This window comes from Anas platyrhynchos, chromosome 1, assembly GCF_047663525.1.
Source record: "Anas platyrhynchos isolate ZD024472 breed Pekin duck chromosome 1, IASCAAS_PekinDuck_T2T, whole genome shotgun sequence".
NCBI lineage: Eukaryota > Metazoa > Chordata > Aves > Anseriformes > Anatidae > Anas > Anas platyrhynchos.
The window spans coordinates 203,680,407-203,697,631 of NC_092587.1; the positions used below are offsets into that span (position 1 = coordinate 203,680,407).

General features: G+C 47.4%; 1 protein-coding gene and 1 long non-coding RNA gene across 13 annotated transcripts in view; one reads left to right on the forward strand and one right to left on the reverse strand.

Moving 5' to 3' along the window:
• NARS2 (asparaginyl-tRNA synthetase 2, mitochondrial) overlaps positions 1-17,225 on the forward strand; it is a 44,990-nt gene that overhangs the window by 14,572 nt on the left and 13,193 nt on the right. For 8 of the 12 annotated variants that reach the window (XR_011806578.1, XR_011806579.1, XM_072032882.1 and 5 more), the window contains exons 6-8: positions 1,926-2,026; positions 9,445-9,696; positions 12,225-12,357. Coding sequence is in view for 10 of the 12 variants with exons in the window: in XM_072032882.1 (XP_071888983.1) it covers positions 1,926-2,026; positions 9,445-9,696; positions 12,225-12,357 (486 nt within the window). In the remaining 2 variants the exon portion in view is untranslated. The remainder of the gene's footprint in view (positions 1-1,925; positions 2,027-9,444; positions 9,697-12,224; positions 12,358-17,225) is intronic. The other 4 variants (XM_072032888.1, XM_072032886.1, XM_072032887.1 and 1 more) reach the window with 1 other exon arrangement.
• LOC119716653 (uncharacterized) lies at positions 7,605-17,143 on the reverse strand. Its single transcript, XR_005265032.2, has 3 exons — positions 15,949-17,143; positions 12,204-14,477; positions 7,605-7,737 (listed from the first exon to the last, which is right to left on the reverse strand). It is a non-coding gene; the product is annotated as an uncharacterized lncRNA (long non-coding RNA).

A 17,225-nucleotide genomic window follows, 5' to 3' on the forward strand; every position in this document is an offset into this window, starting at 1 on the left:
TGTGTCCTTGTATTTCTGGTATCAAGCACAGCACCTTCCACTCAGATTTGTCACCAGAGGTGAGCAGAGAGGAGAAGTCACCTTCCAGAACTTGGTTGCAGCACAGGAGGCTGGTGGCTTGCTTTGTTTTGAGGGTTCATTGCTGTCTTTTGGTCAGTTCAGTGTCCACCAGGGAAACAGAGAAGCACTGTTCTTAAATGACTTTCAAAAGGCTCATCACAGAAGCCTTTTAATTCCTCTTTCATGCCTGTAAATTAAAACCCCTAAATACACCATCATTCAATGGGATTGTTTTCAGACCTCTTTCATAACCAAATACTGAGCTTGCTAAAGCTTCCATTCCAGGTATTTTTTTATGCTTAAAACATGTGATGACCTGAAATGTTATGCAGAAGCCGAAACTAAACGTTGTTTTTCAGTGCATGTGCAATGTGTAAGTTGTGATATCTCTGTCTCCATATTGTTTGAGTTCTGCCTTTTTGAAGACGGAAAAACAAGTCTTATGAAGATATTCCTTTGCTTTTTTTCTCCTGATTACTGTTGTTCTTTGGTGTTTTGCTTTGGTTGTTTTTCCCAGTGGAAACAAATTCACTTGATTTTGAAGAGGAAAGCTCAACACAAGCCAGCCCCATGCGCTGGCAGCCCCGAAAACTAAGCATGCCCTGGGCTGCAGCAGCGTGGCAGCAGGGCAAGGGAGGGGATTGTCCCCTGCTTTCTCATTTCTCTGTTGAATTTTGAAGGCAATGTTGTGTTGAAGCTTTGAACTTCGAGATGGTAGAGATCCTTCCCTTCTCAGTCTCCAGTAATCTTGGTAGGGAAGAGTGAAAAATCCGTACTTAGATTTGGAGACTTGGGCTGCTACGCTGCCTTCTTTCTTTTGTATGTTGCTGAGTAAATTATTCTTCAACAGATGTTCCAGTGGGATTTTCGTTTTGTGTGGTTTTATTTCCTAGAAATGAGGGATGTGACTTCTCCACCTGCTTGCAGATTTCTGGATAGGCAGGGCCTTCAGCTGTATATTTTATCCTGCACGGGAGCCAGGACTCAAGAAAATCTGGGCTTCCACCACCTTTGTTGTCGGACTGGCTTGTTAAATGATGAATAAGTCCTTCTTGACACTTTAGTTTACATCTTAGTGTCTCCTTCCTTTCTACAATGCCACTTCTGTTTCAGCTCAGCCATGTTTAAACACACAAATTATATTTATTTATTTATTTACTTGGAGCAAAATTCAGGGCTCCTGACAAAATTCCACATCCAAAGGCCAGAGGTGAGCAGGGAAGAGCTGTTCTTTTAGCTGTGCACAAACTCACTGCCCTTCAAAATTTGGGGACAGATGACTGAACCCTATGAAAGCTTTGTCATCCTAACAAGTTACTTCCCCAGCAACTGAACTGATACAATTGTTGGACATCTGATTTACAATCCCTGTTAGTTTGAGGGATGTCTGAAAGCACTGGGTGCTCTTCTCAGTGCTGACACATCCAAATTTTCTTGGTGAGAGCCGTGCTGCAGCTCACACTTGTTCTGTAAGTTGTTGTGATACCTACAGCCCACATCCTCCTCCATAAATCACTGAAAGAGGAGGTGGGAACTGTGGTGTTTCCCCTTAGGGTGTGGCTTTTCACTACATAGCCACATTAAGTGATTGAAACCCCTAAAAAGAGAAGTCGTCAGGGGTGTTTTATCCCATACGTTATTTTTGTTTTAGTGTGCTTTGCCTGAATTGGTTTTCAAGGCTGTTAGTTGTCTGAGCAGAGATGGGAAACATTGTGTTAGGATGACTTAGCACAGTGTTGGGTTCCATCTCAGGAGTGTTCAGGTTGACTCTGATACCATTTCTTAGGAGAAAAAAGGGAGTAAGCTGGGAGCTGGGATCTTTACTCAAGCACCTGGAGTCTAATTTGTGCGTTTTTGATTTGCAGACATCAAATGAGACGCAGAAATCTGCGGAAAAGAACCATTTCTTCAACGTGCCTGCCTTCCTGACGGTTTCTGGCCAGCTCCATTTGGAAGTGATGGCAGGGTGAGTGAAACACCAAGTTTTTGGGTTGATCTGTGAGTTTTCACTTGCCAATTTTGCCCCGTTGGTACCCAGCAGGTACCTGCCACGTGTGCCAGAAACCAAGTGAGCAACAGTGGCTGAATGATGGTGTGAGAGGCCAGCCTAGGAGGGTGGAAGCTGGGCTCCTGTTGAATTCTGGTTCAAACTTCCTTCCTCTGTCTCCTTCAGTCTTCCAGTTGTGTTTCTTCCCTCTGCCCATTCTTATTTCTTCCATTTCATGGCTTTCACACTAGATGCTTGTTCAATCTAGCCACCAAAGTGATCATAGTTGAACAGGTAATACTGACTTTAATAAAAATTTATCCTTAAGCTTTTAATGTTAATGTTTCACCGAGATTGATAGTGGTGAAAGTGTCACAGCCTGTCAGAGCCACATTTCCCTTTGATTGGTGGGTTTGATCCTCACCTACACTGAATGTTCACAATAAATTAACTAAGTTAGCACATCAGACAGATGTAATCACATCACAACAACCTGTTATTGGGAGGCACAATGTTCTGGGCCCTAAGGATGTGGGTTATCCTCAGATGTCGTACCAAATTCAGCTGTCTGCCAGCTGCATTGATGGTAAAGCCTATCAGAGATCAGGTAGGACTGTGCCAGGAGGATTCATTGTGCACTGACAGAGAGGAAAGATCTCCTTCGAAACTGATCAGTTATTGCTCAGTGTGAATCTCCTGCAAAAGAGAGGAATAAAGCTTTAGAAAAGGTGGTTAGAAGTTGGAAGACCCTCCCCTTTTCATGCGGACTCTAATGAATGTTTCTAGGAGTCGGAAGTTGCTGCCCGTGCCTTGCATCCAGTGCTGAAAACCAAATAATAAACACTTAGTTCTTTTCTGCTCAATCCCTGTTGCAGAGTTTAGCTGGCTGCTGGTAAGTAGCTGCAGGGAAGCTGTTCAAGGGGCAAGTTTTGTACACAGATCAAAAAAAAAAATAGGAATTTGTTCAGAAAGCTGTTTTCTGCCTGGCTTATTCTGTCTGTGAGAAAGCATCTCTTCTCAGGCTACCTAGATGGGGTCTGCTGAAACACTCAGCCTGGAGGTTCTCCATGGACAGGATGTTTTTTGTGTGGTGCCCCGGCAGCTGCGAGAGAAGCACGGGTCACTTGGCAGCCACAGGCTGCTGCGTCATCTCGGCCATTATCTGAAGCAAGATAATGAGGACGAGGTTTGTTTAGCTGCAGAGGTGGCAGAGTTTTTCGCATCCCTGAGCGAAGACGGGGTGACATCCGTCTGCGTGCGGGAGGCTTAATTGACTTTCATGCCTCGTGACCTTTATTGGAAGACGTAATTCAACAAATCAAATAAGCCAAAGAAAAAGTATGGATCGTAATGATCCGCTTGAAATACAGCCCCGCTGCCTTACATCACTCTGCTCCCTTTAAATAGTACACAGCCTGCTTGGGGACGGAGCAGAAGGCTGACCTGGGCAGACTCAGGATCTGTCTGCTACGTGTTTTTTCCATCACTGTCACTCGGGTGCACCTTGCTCTGTCAAAAAATCAACGCTCTTCTGAACGCAGGACATTGTATTGCAGCTTTGTGTTCCTGTTTTACAGTAGCATGTTGTTCTTGCAGGTGTTTTGAGTGGATCCAGTGCCGTCTAAATTTAGATAAGCTGTGTTTACTGGGGGTGTAACCGTTCTGCGAACCTGCTCCTTTCATTTTTATTTGAGCACGGTGAGTTTTTGAGGCCTGGAACTCAAGTGCTATTGAATCCCTTTAGCCATCAGAAATAGCTCGGGCTCTTCTCGGCACACAAGCACATGTGAGGCATCGCAGCGGAGGGGAGGCATTAACCACCTCGGTGCTGTGAGACCCTTCAGATCCTGCCACGTTTTTATTTCTGGTGCAAGTTTTTTATTTCTGGTTTATTTCCAGCAAGTTGGGTGTTAGTCTCTGAGTAGGACTCCTTAGGTGAAGAAGTAATTGAAGTTCATTGTAGTATAGTAATGAAATGTTCTGGTGATTCATTCAAAGCAGTAAAAAGCAGGAGTCCTTTTCCCAAAAGCTGAAATATTCTGGCCTTCCCGATAAACAAAGCAGTTAAAACAGTAAAGAACTTGTGTGCTTTGGGTTTAATCCAATGAAATTGACCCTTTCTCTCACTTCTTTAGCCAAACTGAATTTTTCATACCCAGAAAAGGAGCTGTTCTTCCACAGTTCCCTTTGGGGAAGCTCTGCCTTGCTGCAGTCCTACAGCTTTCAGGAACATCTGGTCCCTGGGAGCCTGAGGGAGGAGCCCGAGGTTGGAATGTTTGGGAGCCCTGACTTGCTATGGGAGGTGAGGGTGCGGGGACAGACCCTGCCAGAAGCCATTAAAAACCAGGAGTGGTGTGAGGGGAGAGAGGAATTTTTCCATGGCACTTTTAGGACGTGGTGGTGCATACCCGGTGTCCAGAGCTCTGGGCTCTGTTTCTGCTGACAAGCAAAGCAGTGAGCTCTTAGGCCTTATGAATTTTGAACTGTTTTCTCCAAAAATAAATGAGAAAAGGGGAGTTCCTGCGTTGACTGTCTGCTGTGCTTGTTCTTGAAGGCAAGGTCAGAGAAGTTTGTCTCGTCTCTCGGCGTGACATGAGCGGCCCACTTGGCACAATTTCTCCTCTCGTCCGCGCTGACGGCATCCAGGTCGGCCACTTGGTGTCTGAATGAGCCAGCTGCTGTAAATCTGTAGGCTGCTGGAGGTCTCCAGAAAAGTCTTTTATTCAGTACCACAGCTCTCAGCTTCGGGCTTTTGAATCTTCAATGAGTCAGTGAGCGCTCTGTGGGGCAGAGGTTTGTAGGGCTGCGTGTGTGTGTCCCAATAACCAGTTTGAAATGTCACGGGCTCGCTGCGAAGCCGCTGGTCCTCGTGGTATTTTCTTGACCTGTGATCCTGGTGTAAGGATAAAGGCTCCTTTGGGGCCCCAAAGCAGCCTGGAGGGGCTGTGACAGCTGATGATTCAGAGGCACCAAAACCAATGGCTGCCAAGAAGTACAGCTCACTGGGCCAATTTACTCATTTATTTCTCCTTTCACCCGCCTGACCTTCCCACAGGACCTACCTGCTCCTCTCCTTTCAGCCCGTCTTCCTTCAGCTGACATTTTGCACTGATTTTCCTGGCCCTTCATCCTGGGCACTGCTTGTTCTGCCTGATGCATCGTGAATTTAACAGAAACTGCTTCCTAAAAGCTTTGGGGACTCTCTCCTCCCTCCCTAAATCTCACAATAAGTTTTCTCCTTCCTCATCCTCCCTAGCTCTGTTTCTACTCCCGTTGGTCCCTCAGTAGGTTTCTCATCTCTTCTTCATCTTATTCTTTTCAAATTCCCTTTAAATGGGCAAAAGGCTCAGGGGGAACCTAATAGCAGCCTGTCAGGTTATCAGGGAAGCAGTCCCAGGCTCCTTGCAATGGTGAATTACAGGACAAGAGAATGGGCATAAAATGAAGCAAGAAAATTTCCGAGTGGTTATAGAGAGGGAAAAAAAAAACTTGTTAAGAGGTCAGTCAAGCATTGAAAGATTGCTGAGAGAGGTTGTGCACTTCTCACCCTCAGAGGTTTGGAAAACTGAGCTGGATAAAACCCTGAGCAGCTTGAGAGCAGGGTGAGCAAGGAAGTTGGACTAGCGAGCTCCTGACGTCCCTGCCAGCTTGAATTATCACTGAGTTTATTATTAATTCCCATTTTGTCCCAAGACCGTCTTAGTGAACTATCCTTTAGTTCAGCACTTCTCCCCAGGACCTGTGAACTAAAACCTCAGCCTTTCCCCCTGACATCTGCCTGTAAATGTCTAGCTATCAAACTTGGTTTGGTTGAAAAATAACGCTCCTTCCCTCTCCTTAAGCACATCTCTGTGGTTTCTAAGCCATCGTGGATTTCGCTGCTGTCCTGCCTTTTCCAGATATCCTCTGCAGTCCTGCAGCTGGCTTTTCTGCTTGCAGAGAGGCTCAGAAAAATCCCAGTCCTCCAAAGCCCTCCTGGCTGTGGCTGCCTGGGTTTGCGGAGAGCTAAAAGCAGTGAGCTTCCTGTTGGTTTCAGAAGGGACTAAAATCGCACAGATTTCCTTGCTAAAATGCCAGTGTTTCGCTGATTTTTCAAAGCACAGAAGACAGGGAGCTGTCGCTTGGGGCTGCTGTTCCAGCAAACGCTGTCGGGCTGCAAAAAGACGCATCCGAGGCCTTCCGTGAGAGGCTTTTCTTTCAGCAGCCTGCCAAATGCAGCCTTAAAATTTGATCCCAATGCTAACGATGGGAAAGATTGCATTGTCTTCGAGCAAATATTTGCTCTACACTGTAAGATTTGAAATACTTTCAAATGCAGCTGCAGGAACGATGTCCAGTTGCACGGCGGCCCTGCTGCGAGGAATTCACCAGTGTAAGTCTCATTATTTACGTTGAATCCCCGAAAAAAATTCTGACGTTTCTTGCACAACAGTTGCTCGAGCCTGACTCACAGCACAGCCTCTTTATAATTAGCACGCTAACTTCCATTAATTAGACTGCCACTTAATTGGAGCTATAAAAAGCAGCCGTGCCGTGTCTGGCTTTAATCAATTACCGCACGCTTCGGTCCCTGCCTGCTGCAGGGACTGCTAATGAGTTGGTGTTAGTGGGAAGGCAAACGCAGATCTGGAGGTAGGGCAGCGAGCTGGCGGGGGCTTTACAGCCTGTGTGGATGTGCTGTTGGCCCATTCCCTCTGCCTTTTTGGGAGGAGAAGCAGTTAATTCTCTTGCCAGAAGCACCGTGAACGTGAACCTTTATTTCTCTTCCCTGGATGCACTCCAGCATCTTGTATCTTTCTTCCCAAACTGAACACATATTGAAGTGCAGTCACACAGTGCCAAGCCCAGAGGGGCAATCACTTCCCTGTCATGCTGGCCATACCATTTCTGATGTAAGCCCAGATGTTAGCAGCCTTCTTGGCTACCTGGGCACACAGCTGGCTCATGTTCAGCCAGCTGTGGAGCAGCACCTCCAGCTTCTTTCCTGCTGGGCAGCTTTCCAGCTGCTCTTCCCCAAACCTATACCACCCCATGGGGCTGGTGAGCCCCGGGTGCAGCACCTGGCACTTCCCCTTGCTGAATGCCCTACAAACGGGCGGGGACCACTGACCCAGCCTATCCAGATCCCTCTGCAAAACCTTCCTCCTAAAGCAGATCCACGCTCCTGCCCAGCTGGGTGTCATCTCTGAACCTGCTGAGGGTGCACTTGATCCCCTCATCAAGACCACTGATAAAATATTAACCAAAACTGGCCCCAACACTGCTCTGGGGAACACCACTCGGCCGCCTGTGCCACGATATCCACACTCCTGGTGGCTTTGAAGACTTGTTCTTGGTGAGCAAGGCAAGCAAGAAGCCTGCAGGTGCTCTTACTGCAGCTCAGCAGAGAGGCTCACAAATCCAACGAGAGTGTGCACCAAATTTCTTCAAAGCCTTGCCATCCCTGCACTGAAGGAGGATATGGATCTGTGTAGGTGCGTGTTGCGGTCAGCTGGAGCTTGTTGCATTCAATACTGCTTTCAATAGCTGGTTTTAGCAAAGTTATTTACTTTATCTGCTTACTGTAGACCTCAGAAATTTTAAATAGCCTCACCTGAACTTGGAAATGGGGCCCAAACCATGGCACTTTGTGGTCATGCACCCACCAATGTAATTTGTCTGCAATCCATATTTGCAGAGGCAGTGTCCATCTGAAAAAAAAAAAAGACATTTAATAAAAAAAAAATCCTCTTGCAAGCTGTTATAATGCAGTTCGTGAAGACCATGGGTTTTTTCCACTTGGAAAGGAAAAAAGATTCAGCACGGTTGCTTTCTTTTTTTTTTTTCCCTGTTGGTAATGTATTTTTACGGCTCAGGCTTGGAGTCTGATGATGATGAAGTTTTCAAACAGCCCTTTGCACCCTGGTTTGTGTAAATGCTTAGAACATTTTGTATCACTTCTTGTAGAAGACCTTTTTCAGCTCGGGCCTGGGAGATGGTGATTTGAATAAATGCTGAGCTGCTTTGGTGGCTTTCATCAGCCCAGCTTGACTTATCATCGCTAATGGGTTGTTTTATTGACTTAAATTAAAACATCCTAATATCAAAACCAGGACAAAACAAGCCTCCGCTGAGAAGAAAGCCCCGCAGAGCCTCATAAAAGGGCGGAGGGCCCGAGCTGATGAGATCTCTGTGCCTGGAGCAGAAGAGGCTGCGTGGCTCTGAGTAACTCTGTTTGCTTTGTGTCTCGCTTTTTCCCCCGCTCTCCCATCTGTAACCTACCAGGATAACGCCTGGCGGTGCTGTGAGACACAACAAACAGAGCACGGGCTGCTCTGCCAGACAATTCGGGAACATGGATCACCTTGCTCTTAATTCAAGCCTGCCTGGACCTTGGTCAAGCAGAGGAGGGCGGCCTGGAGAGGAGCCGGGTCCCCTCTTCTCCTTTTCTTGCTGCTGCACACCCTGGACTCTGCCCTTCGGAAGGCACAACGAGGGAAGCTGCTGCATTGCTTCAGTCTGGCTGGCTGGGGTGGAAGTTTGGCACTTCCCAGTCCCTGTCTGGGAACTTAGACAGCTTTTTTTTTTTTTTTTCTTGGTTGTTGTTGGTTTTAATTTATGTATTTATTTTTGGCTGCCTGCAGAAGGAAGTACGGTCCCATCTTGTCGTAGCATGAATTGAAACCTCAGCACTCAGCACCGCTGCCCAAGCCTGAAGCTCGCAGGCTGCTGTAAGAGCCTGTGTCAGGATGAAGCTCTCCACATCTGCCCTTCCTCAGGGGGCAGACAGAACTGGCATAATCTGAGGAATCCTTTAAAACCCATTTTTCCGGAGAAAATTCATGGCAGTGCCCTTCCCCTACCCGCGCTGCCTTTTCAGCAGAAACACGAACAATTTTCATTGTGCAAAATCCAAACCACCCAACGACAGTACTGGGATTGTTCCTATTACGCTGAGGTTAAAAAAAGGGTGTTTCTGTCCAACACTGAGCTTTCCTTTTAACATTTTCTGCCCAGCTCAAGGCTGCAAAGTGCTGTCCCCCTTCTTTGAACACCTCACCAGCATCATAGGAGCCCTGGGCTTCCAGCTCCTCCAAAATCTGGACCCTGGAGGCATCAGATGGGCTTGTTTGAAAGGCTCTCTGCGTGCGGGTGGTTTCGTGTGTCAGGCCAGAAGATGTTTCGGGCTAGAAATTTCAGCATCCCTGAGCAATCCCACGTGTGCTCGGGTCAAGGGCTGCAGCCAGCTGGCAGCGGAGCAAAGTCAGCCGCTCGTTTTGGTGGAGCAGGGAGGCCTTCCACCTCCAAAACGAGTCCGCAGACCCTGGTGAGGACGAGGGCGCCCTACAGACAGAAAGCTGAATGCCCTGGGGCGGTTTGGTGCTCAGCCCTGAGTCACAACCTCCTCTTGTCCCCAGCTGTGTCACCAGCATGACCTTGGCCGCACGGGAATTGCCTCTCCTTGATGAATCTCCTCGCTCAGAGTCGCGTCCCCTCGCTTCAGCAGCTCCAATCAGTCTTTACTACCCCGGCAGCAGCGTGGAGCCCTGGCTCAGGAGAGAAGCACGATCCATTCCCAGTCCAGGAGCCAGCAGCACAATTAATTACGTCGGGATTGCAGCATTAAAAAGGGCCGGGAAGGCAGGGACGCTCGGCCCCGCGATCATCGTGTGAGTTTTAATTAAAAGGCGCCTTTTAAGCAGCTTTGGGCACGGATGCTTTGTGCTCCCCTCGTGCTTTCTATCACTGTCTCGATAATGAATTGGCAGCAGGCTGGAAGAAAACGAGCCTACAGCCTGTGTGCTGCAAAGATCTCAGAGCAGAAGGTTGCAATGCAATAAACTTGGGGTGAAAAGGGGGAAATTTCTCCCCCCCACATGTTCTTAGGGCTGGGGGATCTCCCAGCACATCCCTTTTGGCTTCCCGGGGGCTCTGCCAGCCTAGGAACTTTTTGGAGACTCAACCAGAAGCTTCAAGTTATTTTTAAATGCTGGAAGAAGACACGCAGAGGGCTGGGAACGTGAAGGATTCATCAGGAGCAGCAGAAAGCACAGGAGTCAAATCAAATGATCCATCAAATCAAAGCAGAGGCAGCCCCAATCCTTGTTTCCTGGTGTATTTATACATGCTCAGCATGATGCAGCAGCATGTCCGACCCCAGATACGTTTCCTACTAGCAGCTGAAGCACAAATAAAGGTCAGATCTGCGCAGAGTGCGTTTGCTTCGTGTCTTGAGTGGCAGGGGACAGTCAGCAGTACGTGAAAGCCTGGCTGAAAAATAATTGTTCGCGCTTGGGGCTGATAATAGGGGCTGTGTGTATCTCAGCTGTGCTTCCCTGTTACTCCTAGGCCTCTGCTCAGCACTGAATTCCTGTTGCCAGATGAGAAAGCATTTATTGTGGTCCTCTGATTGCTTTGCCAGCGTGCTGGCTGCCTGATTTCCCTGTGCCAGCATCCCAGGGTTGTGGTGAAGTCCTCACACCCACTTGGATCCATGCGTTCCCAAAAAGCAGCCTGAGAAATGCACGACTCCTCTCCTCCTTGCAGCTTTGGAGGATGCCTGGAGCTGAGAAAAGCCTGAAATGGGAGCCTGGGGGAGTTCTGCACTCGTCCTCCCCAAATACCCAGCACAGAGAGGCTTCGTTCTTGCAGCACAAAATTAATCCATGGCTGTGAAGGATCTGGCCACAGCCGACAGCTCAGAGCAATAAGTTCTGATCGAGATCTCCACGTCAGGGAGGAGCTGGAGAGCTGCACATCAAACCCAGCAGTCCTGGGTGCCTCCTTCAGCAGGTGCAAGCTTTGGGAAGTATTTTTGTGTCTGTTCCAACCCAAACTTGTGACAAAACCGATGCGTTTAGGTAAAACCTTTTCACTGAAGAACCCCAAATGGAAATATTTTAGCAGACCTGGGCACGGGTAGCACACTGCAGGCCGATTTCTGTGTCCTCCACAGCAAGCCAAAGGTTTTGACCAGTCCTGCCTTGACCAGTTTTGTCCGAGTGACTCACTGTTGCCTGTTTGTTGTTCGTATTGCTATAGCAGTTGAGCCTCTGAAGCTTCGGATCCAAGACCTTGTTGTGCCAGGTGCTGTAGGAAGATGGAAAAGAAAGAAGAAAAAAGAAAACACACAAGGCGTTGAGGAAGAAACACGCGTTTCTCCAGAAGAGAAGACAACAGATGGCTCCAGATGGGGGAGCACGAGGAACTGGTGAGGTAATACTGAGCTGGGCAGGGAGCAACGGGCTCGTTATAGCAATTAGCTAAACGTCACTGAGGTTTTTGGAGAGGCAAAGGGCAGTTTGGAGGAGGAGGATCAAGCCGGGGCAGAAGTTCGTGGCAACATCCCATCAGGTTGAATAGTCCACAGGGAATAGAAGAGGAAAAGGATCCTTCACGGAAGATGTTTGCTGCAAAATGTTGGTACCAGAGGCGCTGAGCAAGACGCAAGGAAGACATCTTCAGTTAGAGTAAAAAGACACAAGAAAGAACTTGATAATAGGAAACACATCGGTTACTTCAGCACCAGGTGCTATCCCATAAGCATTTTATGCATTAGGGGTTCCCTAATTAGGGCATCCCTTTTAGCTGAACCATTTTCAGCTGTGGAAGGAGCCCGGTTCCTTGTCCATTTCTGGAATAACCGTTGGTCTTGCCACTAGAGGGGGACTGCAAGCCGTGCACCATCTTTCCAGCCCGCTGGACTTCACCTGCACCCTCTGGGTGCCAGCAAGACCAGCAGTGGGACACTGCACTGCTGGGCTTTGGGGTGTCGCAGCACCTGCAAATGCCAGACCTTGCAGCCAGATAAATGTGGAGGGATAAGAAATGAGGGGAGCTTGGCTGGTGTGGTGCTGGCGTGGTGATCTGGTTCTTGCAGCGTGTTGTTTTGCTTCTTGTGCAGCCACAGAAAGCATCCTGGGTGTAAATGGTGCTCTGTGAAAGCTGAAAGGGTTTGTGCAACCTCAGTTAACTGTGGAGGGATGTGAAAGCTGTGGAGGGATGTGAATAACCCCTCTTCCCATCCCACTGGAGGAATGTAGCAGCACCATACACAGCAGTGCCATTAAACGGGTCAAAGACATGATGGAAACATGAAAGCTTTGAGATCCTGGGAGAAAAGTGAGCTCGTGGATGGGATTTTCAGTATAATGTTTGTGAGCTGGGCTTGACCTACCTCATTCTTGTCTCCTCGCAGGGCCTTTACCCACGTGTTCACCTTTGGGCCGACGTTTCGAGCTGAAAACTCGCAGAGTCGCCGGCACCTGGCAGAGTTCTACATGGTGGAGGCTGAGCTGTCCTTCACCGAGAGCCTCCAGGACATCATGCAGGTGGGCACCCCCAAATATTTGTGCAGAACCAGCGTCAGAATTCCCTCCTCTTCCATTAGCTGTGCTCGCTGCTCTCAAATGATTTTCCAGGGTTGACCACTAACCACATGATGGCTGCTAACGCATCTTCCTACTTTCAGCACGAGCCAGCTTACACCCAACAGGACTTGGGAGTAAATACCCACACAGGTAGATTAGAACCCTAATTTCTTGGCTTATGAAATATATCGGGTTCTGGAGCATATCCAGTTCAGAGGATTCAGAGAATTAGATTTGAGGAGTGCTCTGGAACATGCAGGGCCTCCGCTCTATTTGCAGGGAAAGGAGGAAACCCTCTTGCCTTGTTTTTTTGTTGCTGCTAAAGTCTTGTAAAATCTCAGCTTGTGCTTTCATTTTTCCCTTCTTTCTCCTGCCCCAAAGTCTCTGACAAGAATCCTTTCTTGTTACAGAAATCCTCCTAGCAGCAATGGTTTTGCATCCCCCTTAGCAAGTCCACATTGCAAAACGCTTACTTTTGTGATGTTCTCTCTTGCAGAAGTGGAGTTCCTGTTTTGTTTATTTTTAAATCATTGGGCAATCTCTTTTGGAAAAATAACAAAAGAATAAAAATACACACAAAAAAAACCTGACAGCTGCTCTAAAGCCTAAGTTAAGTTTCTTTTTCCCCACATAACTGACGTAAAGGCAGTGTTCTCTCCCCTGTCTGCCCACTGGGCAGCTTGTCATGTTCTTTGTTTGATGCCAAACACCCAGCTGAAAGCCTCGGGGGCTATTGGCTACGGTTAGCATCTGAACTTTGTCCTCAGATAAAGAGCTGGATTGTTGCAAAATTATTTTTTAAATCGGTGTTTGAGACGTGGAATGAATACCTCCAACGCAAGTGAGCGTGCTGGGAGTGCTCAGCTTCTTCAGGGACATCTTGCAAGTATTTGCTTTTGCACCGTTAAAGGGTACAGAAGAGCCTTGCTACAAAGATATGCGTGTTTACTGTTCTCTAGTGAGGTGTTTCTTTAGCCAAAGCTCCAAAAGAAAAGCAGCTTTCTTTACAAAATAAAAGGAAGAGCAAGATTCAAGAGCAAAGGTTTGTTTTTCCCTGGTGTAACTGCATGGAGTAATGCTCGGTTATTCCTAAATTAGCAGCCCAGTTCTTAGGAAGTCTTGTGTGTCTCGATCACGCAGCGTAAGTTTCTGCTTTGTGCCAAACCGTGTCTTAGTGCTCCCAAGAAGCCGAGACTCTTGCAAGGCAGGCAGGTTTCACAATCCTTGCTGCGGAAAGTCCCACGGCGCTCCGTGCGTTCGGTGCCGCACTCGGCCTGATGCTGTTACTGCTTCAGCCTACAGGGAGTGTGCGAGTGGTTCTCAGGCCTTTGTGGCCTCTTTCCAAAGGAGTCAAGGCTGGAAGTTCCACCAAGATGAGGAAGAAAGAGTTAGGAGAAGGTCAGGTTAGAAGTCATCTGTCTTATATGGAAGTGTCTGGTCTCAGCAGAGTGCTGGAAGTCCAAGATCTCCATTCCTACCTGTGCTGTGAGATGCGTGCTCCCACCCTTTCCCCCTCTCTCCAGTGCTGTGTTAAGCCGTCATGTCTGTAGGTCATCATCTTCTATTTTTCTTTTTGGCTGTCCTGACAGTGAAGAGGATTTTAAAGGGTCCCACTTCACTCATGACACTAACGGGGCCTCAGAGAGGTAACGTGGTGCCATCATTACTGAATTTCATTAAACATGCATACAAAACCATGTTAAAAGAACATTATTTAGGCTGCAAAGTTGGAAAATGCCCTAAATAAGTTTTTGTTTTTGTTTTTTCTGAGAGCAGCTGTTGCATAGTGTCAGTCTTCCTTAATAAAGTCAAATCTTGGCAACACGAACTGCATAAAACGTAGAACAAAATGTAACCCACAGCAATTGAGCTCTAGTCTGAGCTAGTCTCTAACACTTCTCCTTTACAATCTTCTTTGGAGAACTAATAAGACTATCAGTGTACCGTAGGAGACAGGAAGGTGTGAAGAGGAATATCCCTTGCAAGGATATTTGTTCTGCGGTCCTGGTGAATGCTTCCTTTGCTGTAGAAGTGTTGTGCTCTGCTCTTGTGCAGCCACTCACTCGCTGTCCCCTGGTGGCCTGGGAGAGAGAATGGGAAAGATAAAAGTGGGTTGAGACAAAGACAGCTTGGTAGGTAAAGCAAAAGCCACACAGGCAAGCAAACCAAAGCCAGGAATTTATTGACTACTTCCCAGCAGCAGGCAGGTGTGAGCCAGAATCTGGTGTGAGCCTGCCCTCTGTTTTTTCTGAAAGTATGCCTGGGTGATGTTTATATGGACAGGTGACAATTGGAACTCCTCTCGTTGCGCACAGCAACTTCGGTTGCTGCTGCTGACTTCTGCCACTGGTTTGGTGATGATTTCCTGTTTCACCCCTGGTCACAACGTGATTTGGGAAGAGAATAAGTCGCAGTATCAAAAGCTCTGAGTCAAAATTAAGCAACTCAAAATCAGTGAGGTAATCATTAAGTTTCACAGCAACATCAGGGAAGGCCAGAACTGATGCTGCAGAACTTCTTTGGAGGGTGAGAATCACCAGATAAAAGTAGGGAGACGTAGGGGAGAAGGGAAGATGTTGACCTCTGTCCTCCTCACCTGCCTTTCCAGCAGCACAATTCCTGTATTTTCATTACGAAGCAAGCAAACTTTTGGACACCAAGAGTCCCACCTCCAAGACAAGCTACCAGCTGTGGTTCTGGTGGTGTTTTAAAGTCCCCTACCAAACGTGCTTCTTCCAGAATTCACTCACGCCCAGCCACTTGGGCCATCTCTGCAGCTCACGTGCTCAGCAAGCCAGCACCTGAGGTTCTCCACTCACTTCTCATCCAGCCTGCTTTCCAGTGCTTCATTACATTAATCTGCTTAAAGCCAGAACTCCTGAGCTGGAGAGCTTTTTTCTCCCTTTATTTTTTGCCCTGCTGTTCGTGCCTGGTACACATTTGGCATAAATACGAGTTAAGAGCAGTGAGGAGGCCGACGCATGACCCACGTGTCTGTCTTTTCTTTTTTTTCTTTTTTTTTTTTTGACAGGATTAAACCTCAGTCTCAAACCTGGAAATGTTTCTCAGATTGTTTTTCCCATACCACCCACATCTTTTTTCCACAAGAGGAAGCTGCTTGTGTTGAAGGCTGTGGGAACCTAATTGTTACTTTATCGCACAGCGAGGGAAAAAAAAAAAATAGTGCTAATTAAACAACATGCTTTTCTAAAACCAGATGATACTTTCATTTTCTAGAAAGAGGAAGCTTAATGTAAAACCTCTCCGTCTCTGCCTCGGCGAAACCAGATGAATTGCCAGGTTTTCTAATTTCATTTGCATAAGCCTTTTTCTAGCTACTTTGAAGAAGGTTCAAAGCTGCCTGTTTGCTTGTTTGCCACTCAGCAGCAGGAATGCTAGCTTTTCATTTCCTCTGTGCTTGAGTAGGGCGAAAACTGTTCATCTGCAGGGCCTCATTTGGATCTTGCCTTTCTAAACAGAGGGCCCAGATCGATGCACGACTCTGAAGGCTGAGTTTGGTTCCGAAGGGATGAAGGCAGGGGCCTGACTTACCAGCTGGTGGGATGCAGAGACTGTTCATCAGCACAGAGCAGCAGTTCAGGACAGGTGATGAAGAAAGAACGGTCTTCCAAACGTGAGAGTTTGAACAAAATGCTTGAAATCTCAGCATAGTTACGTCAGGAGCCCAGCTTCTTCTTTCCTCTGTGTTTTGTTCCTCTTGCTCTGTAAGGTCTGGTTCCTTACTTGCTTCTTCCTCAGATCTGCAGACCAGAAGTCAGGTTCATCTTCGTGCAGTTAGTCTCCCCTGGGCAGTATCCAGGGACCTCTGTTCACCTAGAGATCACCGGTGGGTACTTTGCTTTTCTCAGCTCTTCGGTTAACGAACCAAGTTGTTAATCTCACAGAAAATGCACCAGGACTTTCAGAGGTGCTTTTTGTTCCGAAAAACCTGGTCTCATCGAGGTTAAGGTGAAACGCAGTCCAGCTGCTTTGCTCTGCTGCTTACAAAAGAGATGAGAATAAGGAGAGTGATTTTGCAGAAGAGTTGGGAGCATCAATACTCCACAGGTACCAACTCCCTGCTTTGTGCAGGTGTGTGGGACTACGAGGAGATACAGGAACTCTTACCCGCCAGCATGCCAGCAAGTGTTTGGGGTAGCCTGCTTTGCTTAAACAAACACAAAAACGACTCTTCCAACAGGCTGATCAAATTGCACTGGAGTACAATGTGAGGCTTTTTTTGGTTTTGTTTGTTTTGATTTCTGTTTGTTTTTGTTTGTAATCCAAAAGGCATTTGCTTGGTTTAATTCTTCATAGGTGAAGCCCATTTTAACAGCTAAGTGCATCCAAACTGGATGCATGTGTCATTCAGCTGATCCACGTTAGTTTAGGAAAATTAAAGCGGGTCCTTTTTTAGCTTCTCGAACATCCCCGCATTGATGGGTCAGTTTTAGCTCTCTGCTCATCTCTGTGCATGTTCTCTTTGCTTTGCTCTTACTGTGCAGAGTCTCTCTAGACAGAATGTGTTGGACAGGCTGGCTCTACTCAGCACACGTTTATTCCCCTCTCCTCATGATTCATCAGAGCCCAGTCACCACAAATGGTTGTAATGAGTTCATTTGTGGCTGCTGCTCGAACGTTTCAGGTGTGCTTTTTGCACTGGAGATACTCGACTGAAGATACCGAGGCCATCAGCAGACACTGAGACCCTAAACCCGTAGCAGAAAAGCAGGTTCTCATCCTCTTCAGCTGGTGAGCAAGCCTGCTAATTAGCAGCATTAGCAAGCTGGTGCTCTTTTTATGCAGTCTGACCATGCAAAAGCTCCTTT